We start from the raw sequence: 24,063 nt of genomic DNA on the forward strand, positions 1-24,063 counted from the left end.
GGTTCTAAGAAAAATATTTGTAACTTAAGAAACTGTTATCTCTAAATCTCAATGAGCGTTGTGATCAGTGATTTTTCCCTGATATAATGAAGTACATGTGAATTTTTATTTCAGGAACACTAGAAAAAAGTTGAGAAGTCATAATTTCAAGGTAAATTTTTTGTCAAAGTCAAACTCTTAAATTTTGAAATATAAACAGATTTTTTTTGTCTCAAACCTATAATTAGAAAAACATGACTCAGAGTTCTGGAAACAAAACCTTTGTATTTCAAAAAATGTTGAGTAAACTCGTCAAAGTGAAAATGAATGATGGCTAATAATTTAATATTTTCAGCTGCAAACATGTAACTTTCAAGCACCACAACAATGATAGATCAAGCTAACAATTTTTTAAATACAGAATTCTTTGAGTTTCTAAAACTCAAACATTGAGGTTTATCCAAAGAAGAAAAGTAAATGAAATCAACAAAAGATTATAGGTCAGCAACACTTTATTGAGCTTATTCCAAAACTAACTACCTAAAACTAACATTTAGTGAAGACGATTGCCTTGAAAGGACAAGTTTTCTCAACCTTTTCTGTTTTTTTTGTTTTTTTTAAACAAACTTTTTAGAAGATGAGATCACAGAAACGTATTATTCAAGGGACAAAATAGTGGGTGACAAACAAAGACAAACACAAAGCTTGAGGGTGTGTCATTATTAATTTCTCACACTTTAACAGATAAATCCTATTACATTGTTCATAAAGCTGATAAGTCATACTTAAGATATATGCTAGATATTATAAATGACGCCCCTTGACTCACATTATCACCGACCAAACGTTGTGCTGAAAAAAAAATGCACATTTTTCTGTCACTTCACAGCAGTCAGTTCTCTTACAGTCAGCCTCTAGTGTCCATTAGAGGAACTGTATCTAGACACTGCATTCCAGCATTCAGACATGCTGGTCATGAGCAATCAATTGTTTATGACTGAAATTTAGACAGATCTGAAAGTGATCTTGCAGTCTGACCTTCTGAACATGGTAACAACATCTAATAACAGTCCTCAAAGTCACACAAATGAAAATGTATATACTTTTTTCTGTCTGGCTCTTAAATTCTACACTTGCATTTAATTGCTTAAAAAAAATACAGATGGTGAGTTTTAATGAGAAACTTGATACTGACTTGTATCTCAAAGTAATGAAAAATAATGGGATATAAATAAAAATGATAATAAATAATGTCTTGGTATCAAAGTTAGAAAGTATTATTTTGGCCCACTAAGACATTATTTTAAGATAAAACCTAATTTTAAGAAAATTTCTTACTATTTTGATATAATTATTATTTACAAGAATATGAGTGTATACTGTTATAATTTTTGAGGTTTATATTTTTTATTGCGTAAGTTCAACACAATGAATTGTTTTAAAGGAGGCCCAGACAAATACAGGATAGGCACCATGTGATGATAACATGTGATTTTAAGTTTAGGAGGTGATAGAAAGTGAAAGAGAAAAACTAAAAAGTCTCACATGATTATTCAAACTTCACCATAATATGTACAAAATATCCTGCTGGTGTGCATTTAAACCTCAAACACAGACTACTTAATTTCCATTTAACAGTGTAAGGGTCAAGTTAGGACTCGTCTCGCTGTATAAAGCGTTTTTCCTCCAAAGTATGTCAGTATCCACGCAGTATTTATAACTAGTTTACTGTACCACCATAATCACATCAGCTGCTGCTGAGAGACGAGGGCGCGCAACAGGGTTGTGCGCTGGCGCGTTCCAGTATTTGTAGCCACATGCTCGTTCACTTCTCAGAGCTCAGTCAGCATTTGACTCAGTGGTGGCAGCAGGGGATCTAGGATTTCCACTTGTCAGTTACTCCCCGATACCGAAATCAAGTGCATCCCCACAGCTAAAAATGTCAAAGTTGGATCAGGTCCTTATTCTCGACCCCCCCTCCGACCTCAAATTTAAAGGTAGGTGAATCAACATTTCATTGACGTGTGAGATCTCCAGTGGTGTAGTGGTGGAGAATTACCTGACTGAAAAGATTTCACACTCCCTCAAGCGAATTTCGCTGCTAGCCAGCTAGCTAGCATTCACCGCCATTTTAAGTTAGCCAGGGACAAGGCTGCCGCCTGTAAAAGGGAACCCTTGATTTGCAGAACTCTCGCGAGAGTTGTACGCGTTGCTCATTTATTGTGTCTCTTGTTCAAAATAATTATGTTTGACAGTGTAACAATGGTGTAGTTAAGATCGGCTTAGGTTTCGGTCAAAAGGCAGTTAGTTAGGGATAGTGAAAGATCATTGTTTGGGTTATAATGATCACTCTCGCGAGATCTTGCGTGGGTTTTGGGATCCCTTCTACACGAGCCCGGTACAAGACGGGCCGCTGTATCCTCGCTCTGTAGTGACGTGGATAGCCGGCGTGGCGTGCATCTTGACCGCCTGCCATTCATGACCAGCTCACTGACAACACCTAGCAAAGAGGTGGAAGACCGTGGGACAACTGTCAATGCTTGCAAAAAGGAATTAAAGTGAACACAGAAGACACTATTTTTACCTGACTTTAGTATGATAGCAACATGAGCTAGTTACTAACGTTACGCTGTTGCTAGTAGTGTTAGCAACAGCAAACTGTTGTTTCCTTGGGGCTCAGCCTATTCCCTGAAATGCTTACACCGCTCACAACCCGGACATAATTGGGAAGGAAATTGACTTTTTAAATGACATATGTATTGTCCAACCTGACACATCTCTGACAGACACGTTGCCCTGTCAAGCTGGTAAAGTGACAGAGTTAGAATGACAAACTTGGCTAACTAACATTAACAGCCTACTGACACAATATACAGCAACATATCCTAACTCCATTAACCAGTTAGCTATGGATGCTCACTAAATATGTGAACGGACAACATTGTTTTCACACCCAATTAATGAGAAACCAAAGTAATCCACACACATTAGGTCATCACTGATTGCTTGCTTGGCACTGATAACATTCAATGATGTGTCAGTTAAGCGTTGGCTAATGATAGCTAGGCTAGCTTGCTAATTCAAAAGTTGATATCTAACAGTTAGCTATATTGGTCATACTCTCCAACAACAAACCAAGGCTATTATAGTTCACTAATGGTAAACAAAAAAACTAACTTAAACAATGGTGTGTCCTTGGAAAAGTATTTACAATAAAAATGTAAAGGAAATTTAGTTTTTATCAGTTTGGTTCAATTTGTCAACACAACAAACATGAGGAGGCTTTGGTGCATATATTTAGAGACTGGGATGTCTACATGGCTGTGAGTCAGTTGCCTTCACAAAGTGTTGTGTTTGCATTGTAATACCTATTCTGATCCTCAAGTGACAATTACAAGTGATTGAGGTGACAGCAAGCAGTAAAACTGTATTGTGCTGATGTACATAGACATTTCAGTGTGCTAGTCTGCCAAGGCCATAGTATTGTAAAACCAGTAACAGAAAGTAACAAGGTACATAATTATACTTGAGTATATCCTTTTTATGCTAGTTTATACTTCACTACATCTCAGGGGCAAATATTGTGCTTTTTACTCCACTACATTTGCCTGGCAGCTTTAGTTGCTTTTTATATTAATAAAACCCATATGATAGTACTATCCTACTAATCTGCTGAGTAGTATACTCATGTCTAAAGTTGGTTCAACAGACTACAACATTAAAATCTGAAACAAAAGGTAATTCATGTATTCATTAGTGATAATAACAGAATAATATAATATTCTAATACTGTGCTAGCCATTCTGTATAATGAGTACTTTTACTGTTGAGTGCATTTTAATAATACTTTTGTGCTTTTACCTAAGTAACATTTTGAATTCAGGCCATTTACTTGTAACAGAGTATTTTAAGATTAGATGATGGTATTTATATTTTTACTATAGGAGCTGGGTACTTTTTCCACTGTTGTGTAAAACAGTCCCAGCAGTTGAACTATTTATCGTGACCATTATTCATTTTGACCCAGAATTCTTCTCTGCATTTCTTGTATTTGTCCTAGTTAGTAGTCTCCGTCTCTGCTGCAGGCATTATTGTCAATGAGACACTGTTTTATTGTTGCTGAATATACCAGTGTCACAGAAATGGGAATCTTTCAGCCCATTGTCTCGCTGATCCTAAGAGGCTGATTGTTGGTTGGTTGTTGGACTAGGTATGAGTAGATGCTGCTGATTGTAGCCTGGACTTGACAGGATTGTTAGAAAGGTCACTGGTTCAAATACCAGACCCACAGAGGAGTTTGGGTGGGGTAAAGTCCCTGAGATGTTTCAGTGATGAGGTGTTCTATGTGAAACTGATTTGTCATATCTTTATACACAATTACACATTCCAGAGCCTACACCTGATGATACCACAAGCTGAGAGGAAGCAAGAAAATCTTAGTCTAATCTTTCAGTGTACTTACAGGTCCTTTTGTTGTTAAAATCAGCAATGTTCTTCTGCTACCGTTAGGCCTGTGACTGCATCATTAGGTACATGACTTGTGGTGGTGAATAAAGCCTTTTCGCAAGATGCATAGTTTTGTATATAGAATTCCTTTGAAATTCATTGATTGGCAAATCAATGAATTTCAAAGGAGATAGAGCTGATAATCTTTAACATCTGAACAAACTTCTATTTAGTTTGTGCAACAGGTTACTGGTGATGTAACAGATGACTTCTCCAGTCAAACAGGGTTCAGTGTCTGTTTTTTTTTTTTATTTTGTTTTTTTTCTGCTTACTTGGTTTGGCAAATGGGTCTGAGATCTGCTTGCCCAAAGTCAATTTTTACCTGCCCCTATACAAACTGTTTTATTTATTAGCACTTATTAATTAACAGCAAATACTTAAGTTATTTGTCATGTTTAATGTTGGCCTAGAACGCATATAAAATGTCAGAAAATAGTGAAAAACGTCCATCCCACGTTGTCAGAGTTCAAAATGATGTTTTGAAATGTCTTGTTACTCCAAAACCCAAAGACATCAGTTTAATTTGATATTTATGAAGCTTAAAACAACATTTTCTGCCATTTTTACATGAATCATTACTCTAACCATTAATCAATTATCAAAATTGTTTAGTTTAATAGTGAAATTCTTTTTCTAACCCGACATGGCATTTTAGTTGCCCTGGGCAATCCTTATTGTTAAACCCTGTCATATAGTTAAAAGGCTAAGACTAGATTTCTGTCTGCACTTGTCAGCCCAGTCAGTTTGTTTTGAATACATACAGATTTGAAAAAAAAAAGAGTTCATGAGTAAAACCCAGATACACAAATGAATGCTTGTCCCTCTCCTAATCCTTGAACTGATATTGATGTTTAGTCTGTTTGCAGAGACATGTTAATTTGATCATGAACCTTATTTTACCTGATTAAAAAATTTTGTTCAGTCACAGGGTTTATATTTTCTCTCATCAGATTAAACTTTTACCCTCTGTATACTGGAATGGGTTCAAGGCTAAATTGCTTGTCATGACACAGGTGATGTTGATATTGACAGCGCATAAATTTAGCACCAAGCACCAGCCAGATGTTGGTAAAATATGCAAATAGCTGGCAGGAATGGATATTGAGAACTGGTACTAAAGCTGTGCTGGTTGCTGACTGGTCAGTGCCAAAATATCCCTTGATAAAGGGATCTAAGTCCTCTTTTCAGCCTCTTGTAAACTGTCTAGAATGTGTTTAAAACATTGGCGTGTCACAAAACACAAAATTGTTTAATCATCCTGATAAATTGTTCAGTAGTAGGTTGAAAGAAAAACAATACAGATTAGTGTGATGGTATTTTTCCCAAGTCATATTGCACTGGTAGATAAAATGTGATCTACACAAAGAAGTAATTCAAGTGCTTTCAAACTTTAATATAAAATGTCATAAATACAAACATGCAGGCTGTGGGCTGCCAACAAGAAACTTCCAGGTCAACTAAATGGGAGAAGTTCTCAATGTAAAATGAGGAAATTGCACTTCTTACTGTAGCCTCATATGCATCTACTTGAATGTACTGGTAAGAACTTTGACTATTCTGAAGGTATATGCCACAGGATGCTGTATAAAGAGCCACAGGCACTTGTTTGAATACAAAAACTTAGTGGCAGAGTGGATTAAGAACAAAGACTTTCACAGTTGCAGTTGTGGTTCAAGACTATTTGATGACACATTTTTTTCTGGCATTCAACTGAGAAATTTCAATGTAGTTTCTTAATTTGGTTCGTAGGTGATGACAGGCTTTTTTCCCCCCACATTGTAGAGGATGAAAAATGTCACTATTACAAATCCTGATGAAATATGGTCTAAATGTTGACATGCAATGAACTTCTTCAAATAGTAAGTGAAAAAACTTTCACTTTTGAACCAGTTCTGAACACCTTTTCATCAGTGAACATAGTCATTTTTTGAAAGGTTTCTCCAACTGAAAAGTGCTCACTGGGATATGTAATCTCCTTGACAAATTATACAGACATCAGTATTTATTACATGAACAGCTGTCAGGGACAAAATAACAAATGTTGCCCATTACTGAATTTAATAAAATGCAGCTACATGTAACAACTCAGGAAACAATTTAACTAATTAATTTACTTCTGAGGAAAAGTCAGAATAAAATAATTTAGGAATCTGTCAAATAGTTTCATGTCCTGTCCCTGTTTTTTTTTCCCAAAAAATTATGGCACATACTAGCAATAAGAGTGCTAATAAGTATCAGTATTGATAAGCACTATCAGTATCGGTATCAATAAAATCTTAATGACACCTTACCCTATTTGCTGGTGGATTTGGTTCACTCACTAGTCAAAAGAAAAAAAAATGCTGATAGCCTATAGACCTTTTTACAGCTGATGTCATCAAAAAGGTACATAAGCATTTCAGTAATGGAAGTAGCAGTCTCCCCCAGTCATCCAGATGAGTTATCAAGCTGTAAACAGTGAATTAGACAGCACACAAACACCAAAATCACCACAATGTCTGGTTGTTGCATGTACAGTTGTCGGAATCAATATTCCATTTGCTGATTCAAGTTGTACAGGATTTCGACTGTTTCAGAGTAATCAATGGAGTCTATGACTGGACTGAGTACACGATCAAAACTGCTCAGGTTTGTAGCGCCCATTGACAAGCTCTTGTGGTGCATCTTGCTCATTGTTTACAAGCTGCAAAAGGATCTAGTGAGTGGTTTGCTAAAATTTGAACATTCATTAGCAGTTTGGCTGGTGGACAAAAAAATGTGGTATTGCACATTGTGTATCATGATTATCCATAGCATACTGATATTCTGTATTATAATCAGTAATTGTTAATCGAACAACTGTTCCATTCTATTGGACAAAAAACAAAAGGTGTAATCTCAGGCATGAGGAAAAAATGCAAAACAAAATGCAAAAGAGCTGCAAATATATTGGTATTTCTGCTTAGTCGGAGGATAACTAGCGAGGTGACTTCAAGCTGCATGAGTGCTGCATCTGCTCTCTGGCACAATTTGAATAGTCCTGATTTTTAACCTCTTCTGTATGCAGACCTGAGTCTGAATACAAAGTGTTGCTTGCTTTTTTGTGGCTTGCGACTGATTATTTACCTCGTGCCACTATGAACCAGCATGAAATTCAATATTAGATTGACTAACCTAATCTAACAACTATTTTGGAAGAGAAACAAATACTCAGATTGAATCATTTTTGGTTGGACACAGAGGCAAATGAAATGGTTCCTGTTCTGCCTTTGAGCGGCAACATGAGGAGAAGGAAGATGACCACAGCTCTTTTACTGTCACAGAGGCCGAGCTAAATCGGTCTGCGTGTATCTGAGAGCTGGTCTGTTTTAGAGCCTCTGCTGGGATTCCTCCAGCAAGCTAGAGGGGGCAGCCCTCCTTTCCTTGGCTGGTATTTTTAGAATAGGACTGGCCTGGGGGACCCTAACTCAGCATACATGCAACAAGATGAGAGAGACTGTGCGAACACTGCTTGAGCAAAGGTGGCATCTTCAGAGTTAGGCAATTGATGCAGGCTATGTGGGTGTATATCTGATGCGCACAACTGCTTTCCAATGTTTTATCAGTTGCAGCCTTGGTTTTAGCCATGCTTGCAGTGTATAAAACACACAGTGCAGAAATGTGTTTCAGTTATCCTTAGATGCCTTTTTGCGGAAGCAATTACTCAGATATGCATGTTTTTGTTGAGTCTGTGTGACAGTTTATTTATCAAACCTTCTTCTGAGTTAGAGTTTTTACATATTCCTAGTTTAAAGACAAATAATTTTCAATGTGTGGGACACTAGTCAGAAGTATATGTTTCCTTTTTGTCCCACTAGCAGGTACAGGAAAGGCTTCAGGCATGTCCACAGTGAGGGAGAATTGTTGACAAACTGTAATTATCATGTCTGCCATGTACTTTCAACTGCACATAATCATCCAAGAGATCATTTCTTCAGTATAAGAAATGGACTCCAGTTGGTGCTCCGAATCACCCTTATGGACATTAATTTCCCATCGCCAGTATTATGATAATAGATCAGACCTCATTGCAGTAAACTTTTTGTCACCATAAGCAGGTATGTCCACAGCAGGAAGCACTTTGCATTCTCTGCTATTTGCTTCTAGAAATCTATACAGGAAAAACTAAGACTATACACTACAAAGAGATTGTACATAGAAATATCAGATGTTCCACACGCAGTGCCAATGACAAAGTTCTTCAGGTTTGTAGGAATGTCTTTGTGACACACCTGTGTTAAACAATGACCCAGTCATCACCGTAACTCTACATGTTAGCTTTAGTTGGGTGGAGCCACTCCAATCTGGTCATGCACTGCTTCTTATCTCTCTGAGCACTTGGTGTGAAAGAAGGCTGAATGTAGGCTTTGTGAACTCCAGAGCTACAACCAAGCTCTAAAAAATATTGAAAGTAGAAAGAATATTTGAATGTTATCCTATCTGTATTGACCATGAGCAGCAAGTACTTATCGGTTATCATATCAGCTGAAAACAAATCCATATTGTGCATCTCTATTTAGAAAGCATCCCATGAAAGTGTGTCCATCAATGGATCTGAAGGTGAAGTTGTTTAGCATCCAGAGTTTCCCTTCTGGTGTGTGACAATTTGCAAATACCCTTGATTACATGAGACAAGTTCTATGAGTTTTATGAGAAGAACAACTGAAGGATAGTGTAGCAGGTAGAACCAGTCGATCTAACCCATAGCAGTCATGCGATGATGTATTAGGGTTAGGCAGTTTCTACCAGATGATGATGTCCGCAGTGAAACATTGCTGATCGATGACATCCTATAGCACAAATGCTGACTTGCCCACCTTCCCACTGTTGCTCAGACAGCAACCTCCAACTGTCTCTCTCACCTGAGAAAACTGTGGCTCCATCACAAGGCAGCAGGCATATAAACGCTTACTTCCCTGACAGGTGAGGTAGGTGAGGTCACCTACCAGGACAGGTTGAATAAGAAAATAATAAACAAGATATGGAAATGTAGTACAATGACCCGCAGCAACAGCTTCTTTTTATCTTCTCTCCTTACAGCTACTATGAAGGACAAACAAAGAATCAAAGAAGGCCTTTAAATCATGATGTTAGAGGGCTCAGTGGTCAGTGACTGTCAGCCATCGTGATGGACGATAGCATCGTCCATCAGCCCATCCCTACCATCCCTTGGCTCAACTCTACAAGATAATCATGGGACATATTTTTTTCCAAGCTCCCAGGCTAATTGTGCTAATCGATCAAGTTTTGAGTACCTGGCTCTGACTTGGCTTCCAGCTGTGTTTTTCGCATGGCTCGTGAAAGCTGGATGGTGGATGCTGGATGGTTAAAGACCTAATTTGAAGCCAGCTCTGTCACAAGATGGAGGACTAACCTTTGATCCCCTGATATAACTAGAGTTGGGCAGGACCTGTCAACATGGGACATCTAATATGAAATTAGCAATCTGGAAAACAATCTTAATTGAATCAGGTGGTTTGGCACATCTCCTTTTGGAGGCATATACAATTAGTACATGAAATTTTGGAGACGCTGATCTTAATGAATGTCTCATGCCAAGCTTTGCACTCCACCATCAGAGCTTTTTGTAACTGATTAGATATTTTAAGAAGCAGTTTTAGTTTTGCAAAAGACTGCACTATTAAAGACCAAGGATCTTCTTAAACAAGGTGTTCTTAAGCTGCGCACAACAAATCTTACAAGGGAGTTGGAAGTACCAAAAATATTAGCATACTTTCCTATATACTAGAGAATATATGGCACATTGCTTATGTATAGAAGTAAACTGGTAATAAATCAGGGTTGTACTGCCATTTTTTTCTTAATCCATCTCCTGTTTGTAGAGTATTCATGGGATAAACTATTCTGCAATCCAGGTTCAAGCCAGGAAAGACGCTATTAAATTAGTTGCCTTAATCATGTGGGTCTAACTGAGTTGTAACCTGACAATATTTTTCATGTAATCTTTTTGGCACCAAAACACTGCAGGCTTATCTGCAGCTCTGTTTTGGTGCAGCAAGTAGTGCAGCATACTTTCACCAAAAATGTTCTCTCAGTGGTTTAAGTAGGGGACTGTGCTATATGTTTTTCTTTCTTTCTTTTTTTTTTTTTGTTGCAAGAAATATGGCTATAACATTCTTTTTTATTGATTTATTTTCCATTTGCAGTTGTGTTGTGGTGTTGTACCCAAAAGAGTCTGCCCCAAAATACAGAGGTAATAATGCACGTGTGTTTGTTATTCTGTGTCCACCAGGTCCTTTCACAGATGTTGTCACCACCAACCTCAAACTGAAGAACCCCTCTGACAGAAGAGTGTGCTTTAAAGTGAAGACGACTGCACCACGCAGGTACTGTGTACGGCCAAACAGCGGTGTCATCGATGCTGGAGCAACTGTTGTTATCTCTGGTAAGTACTTAAAGGAAAAGAGACAATTAATTAACAAGAACCTAAGCTTAAGTTCAGAAAATAGACTTCATAGACATCCTTCAGTCCACAAAATGTTGCAAATTGAGGGGGAAACCTGAGAGGGAAACTGAGTCAGGGGGATGTAGTGTGATTTTTCTCGTCAGTTGACAAGGCCACATGCAAGGTTGAAGCTGAGGTGTTAAAGCCACAAGCTGCGATTTGTGGAAGCAGTTTTTACCCAAACAAGTCTACATGTTGTGCATTCCACTTGTGGCTCATGTGGTGTAGTGTACATATTAGTTGCGGACAGAAACTGACCTGTGGAGCTGTAACTGCTACGCCATGAGTGGCCAAATTTAGTGACTTACAAACAACCTATATTTGCACCGTCCAGAATATTCTCCTGGACAGTTAAATACTGCAAGTGCGTACTGGCATCCCGTATTTTATCATTAACATAATATCATTTTCTATAACCAATTCTTGGAAAGAATCCAGGCTCATTTCCAAAAAGGAGATCCTGCAGAGGAAGATATCTTAAAACATCATAATGCATTTTTCATCCCCAGCTTCAGAGTGCAGTTCACTTATACAGATCTGTCAGTCTACTTTCCACAGTAATACAATCTCCGCTCTTGAATATAGTTCGTACACTTCAGGCTGCGTGATCCACCAAAGTTTTTATACCATCCTGACATTTCTCTCCATATTGGTGCACTCTCTCTCTACTGTGATAACACCTTGTCAAATCAACTGACAATGTGAGCACCATTATCCCTCTCAGGAATGAATGTTGCTCACGTTCACTAACTGCAAACCGATCCATTCAGTTAATCATTAAAAAATATGAGCACATACAATGAACACTGCTTATTATTACATTATTTATGTTCACAAACTAGTGAGTCAACAACAAACATCAAGCAAATGCCACAACACAAGACATAGCAAGTCAGCTAATATTACCTATAGACCAACGGCAAGAAGCCCAGCTCAGTCAGTTTTGCATCCTTTTATTTCACAAAGCTCTCACCAACAACTTAAAGCCAACATTTACTCTTGTACGGCGGCCTCTTGCTTGATCATTCTCTATTATTCTTTTCTTTGCTTCTTCCTCCATCAACATCCTCTTCAGTCTCTTTGCCAATGCCATGATGGTCCTAATGTTAGAGGCTGCTGAGCCAAGTTATGTTGGTTGTTTAGTGATCAAACAGTTAGAAAAATATCTCCTCTCTATAAAGAGATATCTGCATATGAGGGCAGAGATTTAATTCTGACTCTAAATGGTGGTCAGACGATAGCTGATGTGCTCAGAGATTGGAAATGAACGATAAACAGTAACTCAACAAATGGCCAAAAGGACAGTTTCCTCGCCCAAATTGTCTAACATTTTTCAACTTATATCAAAGGTACAGTTAGTGATTGCGGAGAGGATAGTTGAATGTGGAATCTTGTTACCAAAGCTTTGGACTGTTGGTTTTACGATGGTTGATTGTTGGGTCTCATTCCCAGATTGTGACATTTTGGGAATGAGCCTCAGCAATCAACTATCTTGCCTTATCGCAGGCTAGATTTTCTAAAGCCCGAGAACAGAGCCAGGAGGAGGAGGACAAGAAGTCTGGTTTTCTTATTATTGTTGAACTTTTGCCCAATGATGCCAAAAATAAACAGCCTGATAAACAACCAGCTTTAATGTTGTTTGTTTGAAAATGGGGGACTGTAAAATGTCAACTTTCTTCCACTGACTGTGGTCAGGTTGAGTTTATGATAGTTAGAATATTCTTCATTGACAGCATTCACCGTGAGAAAAAATGATCAAAAAGTCCAAAGAAACCCCTCAAACCCTCTCTTACACCATTATCCATGTCTCCTCTGTCTGAAGGCTCACTATGTTCCAAATCCCCATATTTTATCCAGAATATGGCTTACTGTATGCGTTTTTACATTTGAAGTTTCTATTAAGGTTTTCAAATGAAGCTTTGAGTGTCTGTTACTTTTGATTACATCATCACCCTAAAAAATCCTTGAACAAAAGCCTAAATTTGAATAAAATGATTAAACAAGTTATTTTATTTATTTATTTAATTTAATTAAATTAACTTTGTTTAGTGAACATAACTTCAGTTTCATCAACATACATGTAAGTTATGGTGCCATTAGACTGCTGCTAAACTGCCCTGTTAAAATGTGTGCTTGACTCCCTTTGTATGTGGCAAACACAAATCATTTTTCAGTTTCATTAACATTGCTAGATGGGTCTAGACCTGCATTCTCCAAGTGTCCTCCTGGCTTTTAAAAAATGACTTCTTTGGATTTTACAACACTCTGTTGGATATGTTTGAGTTACACGAGTTGGAAACAATCCTACGCAGCCACCACTGGAATCTAATTCTACAAATAGTATCATACTAATAACATTAGTGTGACCTAATCTTTATCTGCAACTGGGCAGTAATACTGGGTAACAAAATGAATACACATGCAAAAAACAAAAAAAAAATGTGTGTCAATGTTATAAATGAAGCTTCAAATTATTTGGTGCAGTCCTTTTTATATGGCAAATACATTGCTTCCATTTGTCATTACATATTAAGAGTACCCATTAAGACAACATGGGAGAGATTGTTTGGATGGAGCATCACTTTAAGTGGACAATGAAATTGTTGATTTATATTTGCTGAATTAAATTTGGAATATCAGCAACATCCTCCTGAAATTGGACAGGAGATGCTTGAATTAACCACTCAAACAAAAACAACAACAACAACAACAACAAAATTCCATTGATCAGCCTTCGGCCTTCACTGTAGGTCAAATGTACCGACTTGAGATTGACACATTATATAGATGACACATTAGATTTTTTGCAGGGGTTATCATAGGGAAAAGATCTGAGGTATATTGTATAACACTGAATATTTAGGTTGTATTTTTTTCTGTGCACAGAAGTCTTGACTTAAATGATTTAAAACTGTTCATCTTTCTTTTACAGTCATGCTACAGCCCTTTGACTATGACCCCAATGAGAAAAGTAAACACAAATTCATGGTGCAGACAATTTTCGCTCCGCCAAATGTTTCTGACATGGATTCATTGGTAAGTGATTTTATTTTTATTTTTTGGACTGTTAGTCAAGATGTTATTCACTTTCACTGCAGACATATTCACATTATGTATGTTTATTTAAAGTTTCATCTTTTTGCCTGTTATATTGGCAGAAATGTCCATTTTGGGCTCATGGCAGCATTTAATACTGCAGCATTTACCAGGCCCTGCTGATACTGATGCTTGAGTATTCAATATTATTGTGCATCCCTGTTTGGGAAACCACACACCATTAGAAAAAAAGGATGCTCTGAAGTTGGAGCTTAACAGATGTTTGCTTCCATACCTGTGATACACTTCAAGAACAAATTCATACCTTCTCGTGTAAGAATCCAGTTTACTTTGAGATTATGGGTGTGGGTCCTCAAACTATTTGCCATATAACTGAGCCCCCACTAAAATACACAACACAGACCAGTTGTAGTTTTAACAAACAAACCAAACAAAAAGCTCTTTGATTTAAGAGAGAATAAGTAAAGTCACCAGAAGATATTTTATGTCTGCTGTAAGAAGTCACTGTTCACCACAGCTGATGGTTAACTAGGTCTTCTTGCAGCTTGGACCACTAAAAACGTGTGATAGAACGTGAACAGCAAATTGGGGTAGAATACGAATAAGCTCTTGACTATATCCTGGAGTCTTTCAAAATAATAGTAAAAAGACAATAAATGCTAAAACCACTTTGTTTACACTGAAAATACTATATATTAGGGTTGTCACGATATACTGGTATTGATGATAACATGGTATTTAAAAAAATTAAATGGTGATATCATAACTTTTGCACAGTTATAAGTTAAACTGTTTCACTTCATCTCCCTACACTTTATTTGGCAAATGAATTTATACCTAAAATTAAAGAACAGAACACACATTGAACAAAGTTTAAGATTAATTTGAGTAATAGGATTATTTTATATCAGGATCATCAATAGCCCACCACTAATTTCTGCTCTGAATTTATTCACAAATTATGGCAGGTTAGTTGACATGCTATTTGCTATGTAAAGCTCTCTGCTCTTGGACAAATTTAGACATATTCTCCAGTTGTCCACCAGAGGGCAGCAAAGGCTCAGTCTGTCTTACACATTCCCAGTAGTCGTGTTCATGAACTGGCTTGTCTTAAATGATGAGTAAAATCCAGGAAGTGTTGGGTTACAAAGGTCTGACTGGTTCAGATGAGTAAACAGGAATCTTATAAGGTTGACATCTTATCTGATAAGTTGGTTCCATTCACAGCTCAGCCCCTTTGAAATCTGTGTTGCACTTTCACTTATAACACAGATTATTTCTTACTTCTTACTCAACTATGAAGCCAGTCTGCGCTTCATAAGTACTTTTAATAACAAGCACCTTTGTCATTGAGTGTATTAAAAAAATAAGCTGACTTTATGGAAATTTGTCATTCTAAAAATACAGACCTAAAACCAATGGAAAAATATCCACGTGTGACAATTTGTGGCTGTGTTTTGTAGGAAAATGAGACGGGGTTTAGGTTACTGTTTTTTAAATGAAGCTGTGCATGTTTTATGTTATTGTAATGTCCATAGATTCAAGGTTACATTGCATATGAATAGCATGAAGTAGGTTGAAGTGTGTGTGTGCGTGCGTGCATGTGTGTGTGGATAGAATCCAGCTGCTAGCAGTTTGAGTTGATGAATAACATGCCCATTTTTCATCTCCACCAGTGGAAAGATGCAAAACCCGATGATCTCATGGATTCCAAGCTGAGATGTGTCTTCGAGCTGCCTTCTGAAAACGATAAAGTGGTAAGAGGCGCTGCTGCACATTAAAAACAGCTTATTTCCGCATAATTTAAATCATAACCTGAAGCATGATTTTTGTTGCTGAAGGACTTGTCTTGATTTCTCAACATTTCCATAATGTAGTAGCTTTCCGTAAAGGAAAAAAAACTTCAAAAAATCCATTGCTATAATGTCAAAAATGAGAGAGTGCTGTTTCAGTGGAAAAACGTGCATACTCTGGGTACATATGCATTTCTTTTATTTTAATAATGTTCTGGCTTTCAGACCTTCTTCAAGATCAACCATGATAGTGAAACAAAGGAACTGGTATATTATGTAGCCCTCACCCTAATTACATACCTAATAGTAATTGAACAGTCATATTATAGATGATTGATTTTCACTAACAAACTAAACCAAACCAAAATATTTTCCCACTGCCTGTATTGATGTTTTTACTTGTTGCAACGTCATTTTCTAATGTTATAAAAGCTTCATATGCCTAAAATATGTACCAGAGCTTAAAACTATACTCAGTCCTATTTCTCTCTGTGTATCTCTGATAGAAACTTCTGACCTACCTCTATTAATGATAATTAACATAATTAATGCTATTTCACCAGAATCATGTAGGGCCAGTAGGTACTACCTGCTGGATGTCAGTTTTCATAGGGTTAAGAACTGCGTGTGTCTGTTCAACTGCTCCAATTGGGAGGCCAAATGATACCACAAAAGACAGAATAAGTAAAAGGATGGTACAGTGACAGGTAAAAGTAAAGACAACTCCACATGGAAAGATTTGGTAACACCACACACACACAAGTAAAAAATGATTGAAATGTTCAAGAGACATTGACATTTTTTGGCAAAATCAAAATCAACATTGTATAGTATGTTAATGTTTTGTTGTGGGATGCATGAATTGTTTGCATCCGATTGTCATGGAGCCTGAGAACTGCAGTGGGCAGGCGCCTTTTGCACCGCATTTTGCATTTTAGCGGCAACGTCACCTATGCCCCCTACATCGAGCCCAAGTGTTCCGCTGTGAATACCAAGTGCAGCTGCTGTGAAACCATTTCAAGGTGAGAGGAGAGCTCTGACAGATGAACAGTTTGAATGATGTGGGTGTTCACTTAGTTGTTTACTCCAGTCAGGTAGGCAGTCACGTATCAAACACTGTTGTGTGTAAATACAATAGCACGAGACTGCATCATGTCAGTCTGACACAAGTAGTGGTGTTTCATTGTACAGTATTAGATTAAATGTGTTTCTAATGTTGTCAATCTACACAGTCATACAGGTGACAAACTGACTTAATTAACTCAACTTAAAAAAAAATACTACTGAGTTGAACAAACCCTTCTGAAATTGTAGATAAGACAATGAATATTATAAGCTGGGCAAGGATAGGATTTATTACAGGGTTATTGTAATGGATTGAATTAGTTTGCACTGAATAAACTGGTGACTGCAGGGAGTCTGTATAACGAGCCTTCAGTGTAATCAGGATTTAGATAAGCTGGACAGCTCAGCAGGCCCTCATGGTTCAGGTGAAAATGCAACCAGGGCCAGATTTAGCTTATGCTAAGAAGCTACAGTGAGGATATGTGGACTGAGTCAGCACGATATCTGCTCTCAGCTTTGGCACGTATAGCATGTATGTAATGTGCAACATGTTGACTAATGGTGTACGTGTTGTTGTGTTATAATGCAATAATACATCGGACACAGGTGGAAACGGAACCCCAAAGACACTGTCAAGTGTCTTCTTGCACTCACATCACTTTTGTTCATTGCTGTCTCTGCAGAAACACGTCTTAGTTCAGATCTTTTTCTTGCGATCTAACAAAGCATGAATTTATACCAGTGCTTTGAAAGAACACGTTAATAAAAAATAAAGTTAAATAATATCTCAACACTTTTACTGACTTCAAAAGCCAACAAGCTATTTTAAGTTAAAATCCTTTTATTTAATATTTAAACATTTAGAGAAAAAAGTGTGCTGTTGATTTAAAGTTATTTATTAATTGACTCATTTTCTCCAAACTGTGAAGACAAAAAACATTGAAGTTCAAAACCATGACCTTTTGCTGTTTATATTTTGGCTTGCATCAGTCTCCAGTTTCTTTTTCTCCAACTTCAAATTATCAATATTTAATTTTTTTTAACTACCTGTACTTGTAAACTTGAGTGGATATTCTATTGTTTCAAAGAGTAGCTGACAATATAGTCAGTAATAGTAATATGTATAGTTACTTGCTTATATCCTTCAGTAAGGCGAACGATTATACTGTATAATTATACTGTATTGTTAAATGTCTGTATAATGCAGACATTTAACAAATATAAATACAACAGTAAGTAGGCTTGTATTACTTTCGGTGGCTTTTGCCCCTTTGGTGAAACAGCGCAGTAAAGATAGACACACAAAATAAGGCATGAAAAAGAGGGGACAGGCAGCAAAGGGCTTCAGGTTGGAGTTGATTTCATTCTGCTGCTGAAAACTCAGCTTCAGAGCATGAAACACACACTCTACCAAGTGAGCTACTGGGCTGCTCCAAGACACACATACCTTGCACATTTAGTCTGCAGTTTTTTTTTTTCCAAGCCATCTCTTTCACTTTGCTAATTGCGCTTTTTGGTAATGAAACCCTTTATATTCTTCATGTAATTCAATCAGTAGGGTTTGTTCCAGTGCTGAGAATAAAACCTCCCTCGATCCTTTTTTTTTTTTTTGCCACTTTAGCATCCTGTTTTCAACAATCGGCTGTTCGGAGCTCCTTATGCACTCTGTGTGTGTGCACAATGACAGATTATTTCAGCGTGATTTGAATCGAGGTTGACAAGACGCGACTGATTTGTGTTAGTAAAATGGCCTGGGCCTTGAGTGGAAATCAAAGTGAATTCAAACCGGGCTTTTTCACTTAAGCGCAGATTTCATTATCAACCTTGATTGGTATAACCCTCAGAAAGTTGGGTTGAAAACTCTGTGAAACTTTTAAAAATCCCCCCACTTCCTTTTTACCTGATGAAAGTCTGATGATTAAAACCTTATATGAATAAAGTGAGAACAAATGATCGACCATATGCAGGTTTTTTTTTTTTCTTCTTTCACAAGTATTGAAATGACATCATATATCTGTCATACTGATTCATAAGCTTGTTAAACTTTTCTTAGATGAGATAGAGCTTGGCTTTAATTAATATTTGCTGTTTTTAGACTGTAAACAGAAAAGCTTAGTCTTGAATGTGTCTGATTTATGTTCCTGTTGATTTTTTGATGCAACATCCTGAAGTTTGCTGTAGGACTTATTTAGTATCAGCTAGTGACCTGGGCTTTGATAGGCTTCTATATAAATGTTTATCTTGGATTGTGGCGCAATCATGTCCGTCTGTTTATTGATTGTCAACCTTCAACAACAATATAGCAGTTGTATTTCCATTACAAAGCCCTTCATTTCCCCATGCCGTCATGTTGTCTGTCCCGCAAAACACAGCCACATCAAACAAGACTTCTGGAGGGACGCATTTCCTCCCTGGTCTCTTTGATCTGGCACTGTGAGCTTGTGGGCCTCGGACAAGGCTGCCTTTCTTTGGCATGGGCTCCCGTCTAGAGGCTAACCTCCCTACTTAGCTCAGGGCATGCTGGATTTCACTTCAGCGGTTCTCTCCCTCTGCATGTTGGACAGAATGACGTGGAGGCGACCAAAGCGGCCCCGGTGATGAACTCCGCGAAGGCCGACCCGTCAGCAGCCTCGGTGCCTGTCTCTGCCTCACTGGACGACTCAGAGTTGAAGAAAATGCTGGAGAAGTGCAAGAGGCAGCAAGCTGAGATTAACAAGCTGGCTGAGGAGAACCGGCAATTAAAGGTGAGATGAATAATGTTCATAACATGGTAAAACACTGCGGTTTCATTGTGTTTTTCATTCTGATGCATTTTACACAGGATAAATTAAAATATCACTCAGTCAACCATGTTATACAGCAAGAAACACAGTCATAATAATTGAGTCAGAGGCAGTCTGCTCTGAACCACAGTGGTCAGAAAACTGATGTCATTGCTCTCAAGGGGTTCAGCCAGTAGTGGGGTAGTTAGGATAGTTTTGATGTGGGGTTGTATGAGATATTTATGCATAGTCAACGTTTTGCCTATGGAACATGGTGCTTGTCATGCCCCCAATTTGGAGAAGCAGCAGAAGTACTTGTGTAGGAAGCTAAGCAATATAAAACACACCTAATAAAGAAAAAAACACTCCTGTGTTCTTCAAGGTAAAATGTTTTTGCTAAGAGTCTTTTGGCTTTTAAGATGGTGAAAGTGGACCATTGCTTCAAACACAGCAATATATAGAGGTTGATTTTGGTGATCTTTCAACATGTTGGCCAGAAGTTTTCTATAGAATAGGGCCAGACTGCACAAACTTCTCTGTCTGATCTTAAATACATTGCAATTGCATTGCATTCTGTGTGTATTTATACCTGGTATATTTCTTTATCCAAATAAGAGATACAGATAGTATGTTATTACTTCATGCAAATAGAGATTAAGTATCCTCATTGACTTTATTTTAATATGATTTAAATGAATGGGCTTAAAGAGAGTAGAGGACCTTTCACAGGTGCATTGCAAAATGATATCTTTATCAACCTGTATATTTTTACAATCTCCATCCCTTCCAACCTCTTCTCATCTCCTCATCAGTATTGGACTTATGAATGAGAACGGTCTCATATGGTTTTGTCAAACCACTCAAGACCTCTCTACACAAAACTGCCATAAGCACTCGTTGTTTAAGTAATGAAATCTTTTGAGAGCAATAAATGTACTGGACACCTGCTAACGAAGCACCTGCAATGATTGAAGAGTAATTTAGCTGTTTTTTTTTCTCTAAGATAGATCTTAATACCCTCTGAGACTTTTGTAGTTGGTTAATTAGCCAACTCAGTCACTAAATGGCAATGTTAGTGATGTCTTTATTAATATGAAATTATTACTTTTGATTATAATGCCCACTCTCACATCCACCAGGCATTCAGAGGCAACCAAATCAGTCAGTTCCCCTCAAAATGACACAGTTGCCAAAATACTATTTCCAAAGCCATTTAAAAAATCAGTAAAATGTTGGAAAGAAAAACAATTTCTCTGCAGTTAGATGAAACAGAAGATGTAGCTGGAACTCCTCAGTTAATCGTCTGTGCCAGATGCATGAGTGATGATATCGATGAGGAATTTTGTTTTCTTTGATCAGCTGAAAGCACCCACAAAGGAAGAGTGGCAGACAGTCATTTGAAATATTCAAAACTTGATAGGATGAATTGTATTGGCATCTGTACAAATGGGGCAAATGTGGATCCGGGTTTGTAGCTCATGTAGTTAAAGATGCAGTAAGTGTTTCTGGAGAAAGATAGTTGATTGTATAGGTATTTGATGACCTGAGACTCGGCAAGCACTATCACGCTCCAGACAGATTCCAAGTCTCACAGAATAGATTTTCTTTTAAAGTATGAAAACGAGCCAAGAGGAGGAGCAGAAGTCAGTTTTCTCTCAAACCACTTGAATTACATTGTGCTTGAAGGTTACTAATGGGATTTTTGCCCAGTGATGTCAAAAATAAATTCCCTACTCCTGCTGAGTGTTGGATCCGATCAAGAAGAGACCTGTTATGAACTGAACTGGGCCCTCATTACAGAACAATTTCAGTGCTTGTTTTAGCTTATTTAAAGTTTCCAAAACAGAAAATCCTGTTTTCCTATTACAGAAGCATCTCTTAAACTGATGGTTATATCTTATCCTACCAGACCTTGTATCATAGCTTATCTAGGAAATCTGAACTAGAGTTATAAACTTGATTCTTCAGTCAGCACTCGACCTGTCATCCCTGTATATGTGTTCAGACTGTACACAAGACTGCCTTTATCCTTAAAAATGACGGTCCCACTCTACTTGACACTTGCTAGCTTGTGAACGGACAAAGAAACGATGGGCATTTAAGTTGATATATATCCATTAATATGTGGTCCTTGAAATTTAAAACATAATCATATGGTTTGAGTAGCCTTTCAGACATGATATTTCTGTGTTCATGTTGTTCCCCCATCTTTTTTTTTTTTTTTTTTTTGAAATTCTGTTTTTATTTAAGTAAAAAGTCAGCAGGTACAAACTATCTTACAGTTGTGCATTATAGACTTTTGTTTTTGAAAGCAAATGGAGCCAGCAGAGAACCAGGGGTGTTGTAATACAGTTAATGTACTGTCACTTGCAGTCTGTTCTGTATGGGAAAAGAGTATTTTAAAAAGAACTTCATATAACCTTGTATACATAGTTAACATATTTTATGCTTGCCCGATGGTAAGAAAGACTCGGATAGTGAGCAAAGCTGGATGATTTAATATTCCACATCCCTGTTGACTGTTTTCTGCCCTGCATGTCCTTCATCCCTCCTCTCCCTCTGTTACAGGAGGAAGGTCTTAGAATGAGAAAGGTACCCCGCTCAGACCACATGACGACAAACTCAACTAGCCTCCTTGGCCGAGAAGCCAGCACCGCCTCCCTGCCCTCCCTCCTTGTCGTCATAGCAGCCATCTTCATCGGATTCTTCCTAGGGAAGTTCATCTTGTAGACTGGGAGATGCATGCCAGCCGTATCCCCCGCCCCCGGCTCCGGAATGAAAACAGGCCTGGAAAAACCGAGAAGTCTTTCTGTTGACTTTGCCATATCATTGGTAGTGTGGCCTACAGTGAACACATCTGTACAGCATCATTTGAAGGCGTCGCCTTTTTACAATCTCACACGGTTAGTACACACAGAGAGTTGAGAAAAGAAAGGCGACAACAAAGTGATTGCTCCCTTTTTTTTTCTGTTTTTTTGATGGCTGGATTATACAGGTAATGTGCCGGGACAATGAAAGTTGTATACTATCAGTCAACGTGGAAGATGCACCTAGAGTGAACCATGGGCAAGAGGCAGTCAAAAGATTAGATTTTTTTTTTCTGTTTCTCTCACTCTTCTTTCTCTTTCTCTCTCTCTCTGTTGTTTTTAATAGGAATTGAATGGAATGTTAGGTGTCTTGTAAATGTTGTTTTAAATCCTTTTAAACAAAAAAGGAAAGAACTTCCATCAATAAGACCTTGCTACCTGTTGCTGGATTGCCTCTGAAGTAAATTTGTTCAGTTTGTAATTTCTACTTCTTGTCTTGGAATGTTCAGGTCCAGCTGGGGATATAGGTGCCTCCTTTTTCTTGTACATTTCTGTCCTTTCCTTTTCCTCACAACACCAATGCAGACTTTATATTATTGTTATTAATATTATTAATATTATTATTATTATACAAATCATATATTCCTTCTGAGGCAAATATTGACTGAAATGAGGTCTCCATTCTTAAAATCCTGTCCCATGGTATTAAGCATTGAAAAAATAAAAATGAAAAAATGTGGTTTCGATAGCCGTCTTTTCCTGTGTCTCCCCCTTCAGTGATGCACCGTCTGTGTTGCTGCCAACATTTTGTACTGGGTATTTGTTTTCTTAGTACAGTAACCATGTGTTTTAATTATGCTTGGCATTTCAGCTAATATTATATGACTTTCAGTTGGCTTCTTAACCTCAGACATCTGCACTGTTATGGAAGACCATTTCTACCAAATGTGGTGGTGGGGGGGGGGGGGGGGGGAGATCCTGTGAGTAATTTTCATGAGAAAATTTATTGAAATAATGACTTAGTATCCCAAAATAATGAGACACCTTCTCAAAATAATGAGCTGGTATCTAAAAATGATGACTTAGGTTTGCATAATAATGTTCTCAAAATAACTTTTTGTTTGAAATAATGAGTTTGTATCAAAAAATAATGACATGTTTACAAAATGATGAGAAATCTCAAAGGTACGAGTTAATGTGTCAAAATAATGAGTTAGTATCAACATCAGAAACTTTGTCATTAACTCATTATTTTGAGAAAATTTCTTTATTATTATATTTATTATTATACAAATCATATGTTCATATATTCTTGAGGCAAATCTTGACTGAAATAAGATCTCTATTCTTAAATTCCTGTCCCATGGTATTAAGCATTGGAAAAAATAAAAATGAAAAAATGTGGTTTTGATAGCCGTCTTTTCCTGTGTCTCCCCCTTCAATGATACACCCTTAAATATTCATTATTTGACTGTGTTTTGTGTGCCAAGTTTTCTGTCAATGCTGCTGCCAACATTTTGTACTGGTTCCAGTTTTTCTTTTTCTTTTTTACTTAGTACAAGAACAAAGTACAGCAACCATGTGTCTTAATCATGCTTGACATTTTAGCT

General features: G+C 37.5%; 1 protein-coding gene across 1 annotated transcript; it reads left to right on the top strand.

Annotated features, from left to right (window-relative positions):
• Nucleotides 1–1,807: 1,807 nt before the first annotated feature.
• LOC146317860 (vesicle-associated membrane protein-associated protein A-like) lies at nucleotides 1,808–23,412 on the top strand. Its single transcript, XM_084731672.1, has 6 exons — nucleotides 1,808–1,976; nucleotides 10,757–10,909; nucleotides 13,902–14,005; nucleotides 15,703–15,783; nucleotides 19,449–19,628; nucleotides 22,215–23,412. Exons 1-6 carry the CDS (start codon nucleotides 1,919–1,921, stop codon nucleotides 22,374–22,376), a joined length of 738 nt encoding a protein of 245 aa, XP_084587798.1. The 5' UTR covers nucleotides 1,808–1,918; the 3' UTR covers nucleotides 22,377–23,412.
• Nucleotides 23,413–24,063: the final 651 nt, after the last annotated feature.

This window comes from Lutjanus erythropterus, chromosome 12 (genome assembly GCF_056507025.1).
Source record: "Lutjanus erythropterus isolate fLutEry1 chromosome 12, fLutEry1.hap2, whole genome shotgun sequence".
In the NCBI taxonomy this organism is placed as follows: domain Eukaryota; kingdom Metazoa; phylum Chordata; class Actinopteri; order Lutjaniformes; family Lutjanidae; genus Lutjanus; species Lutjanus erythropterus.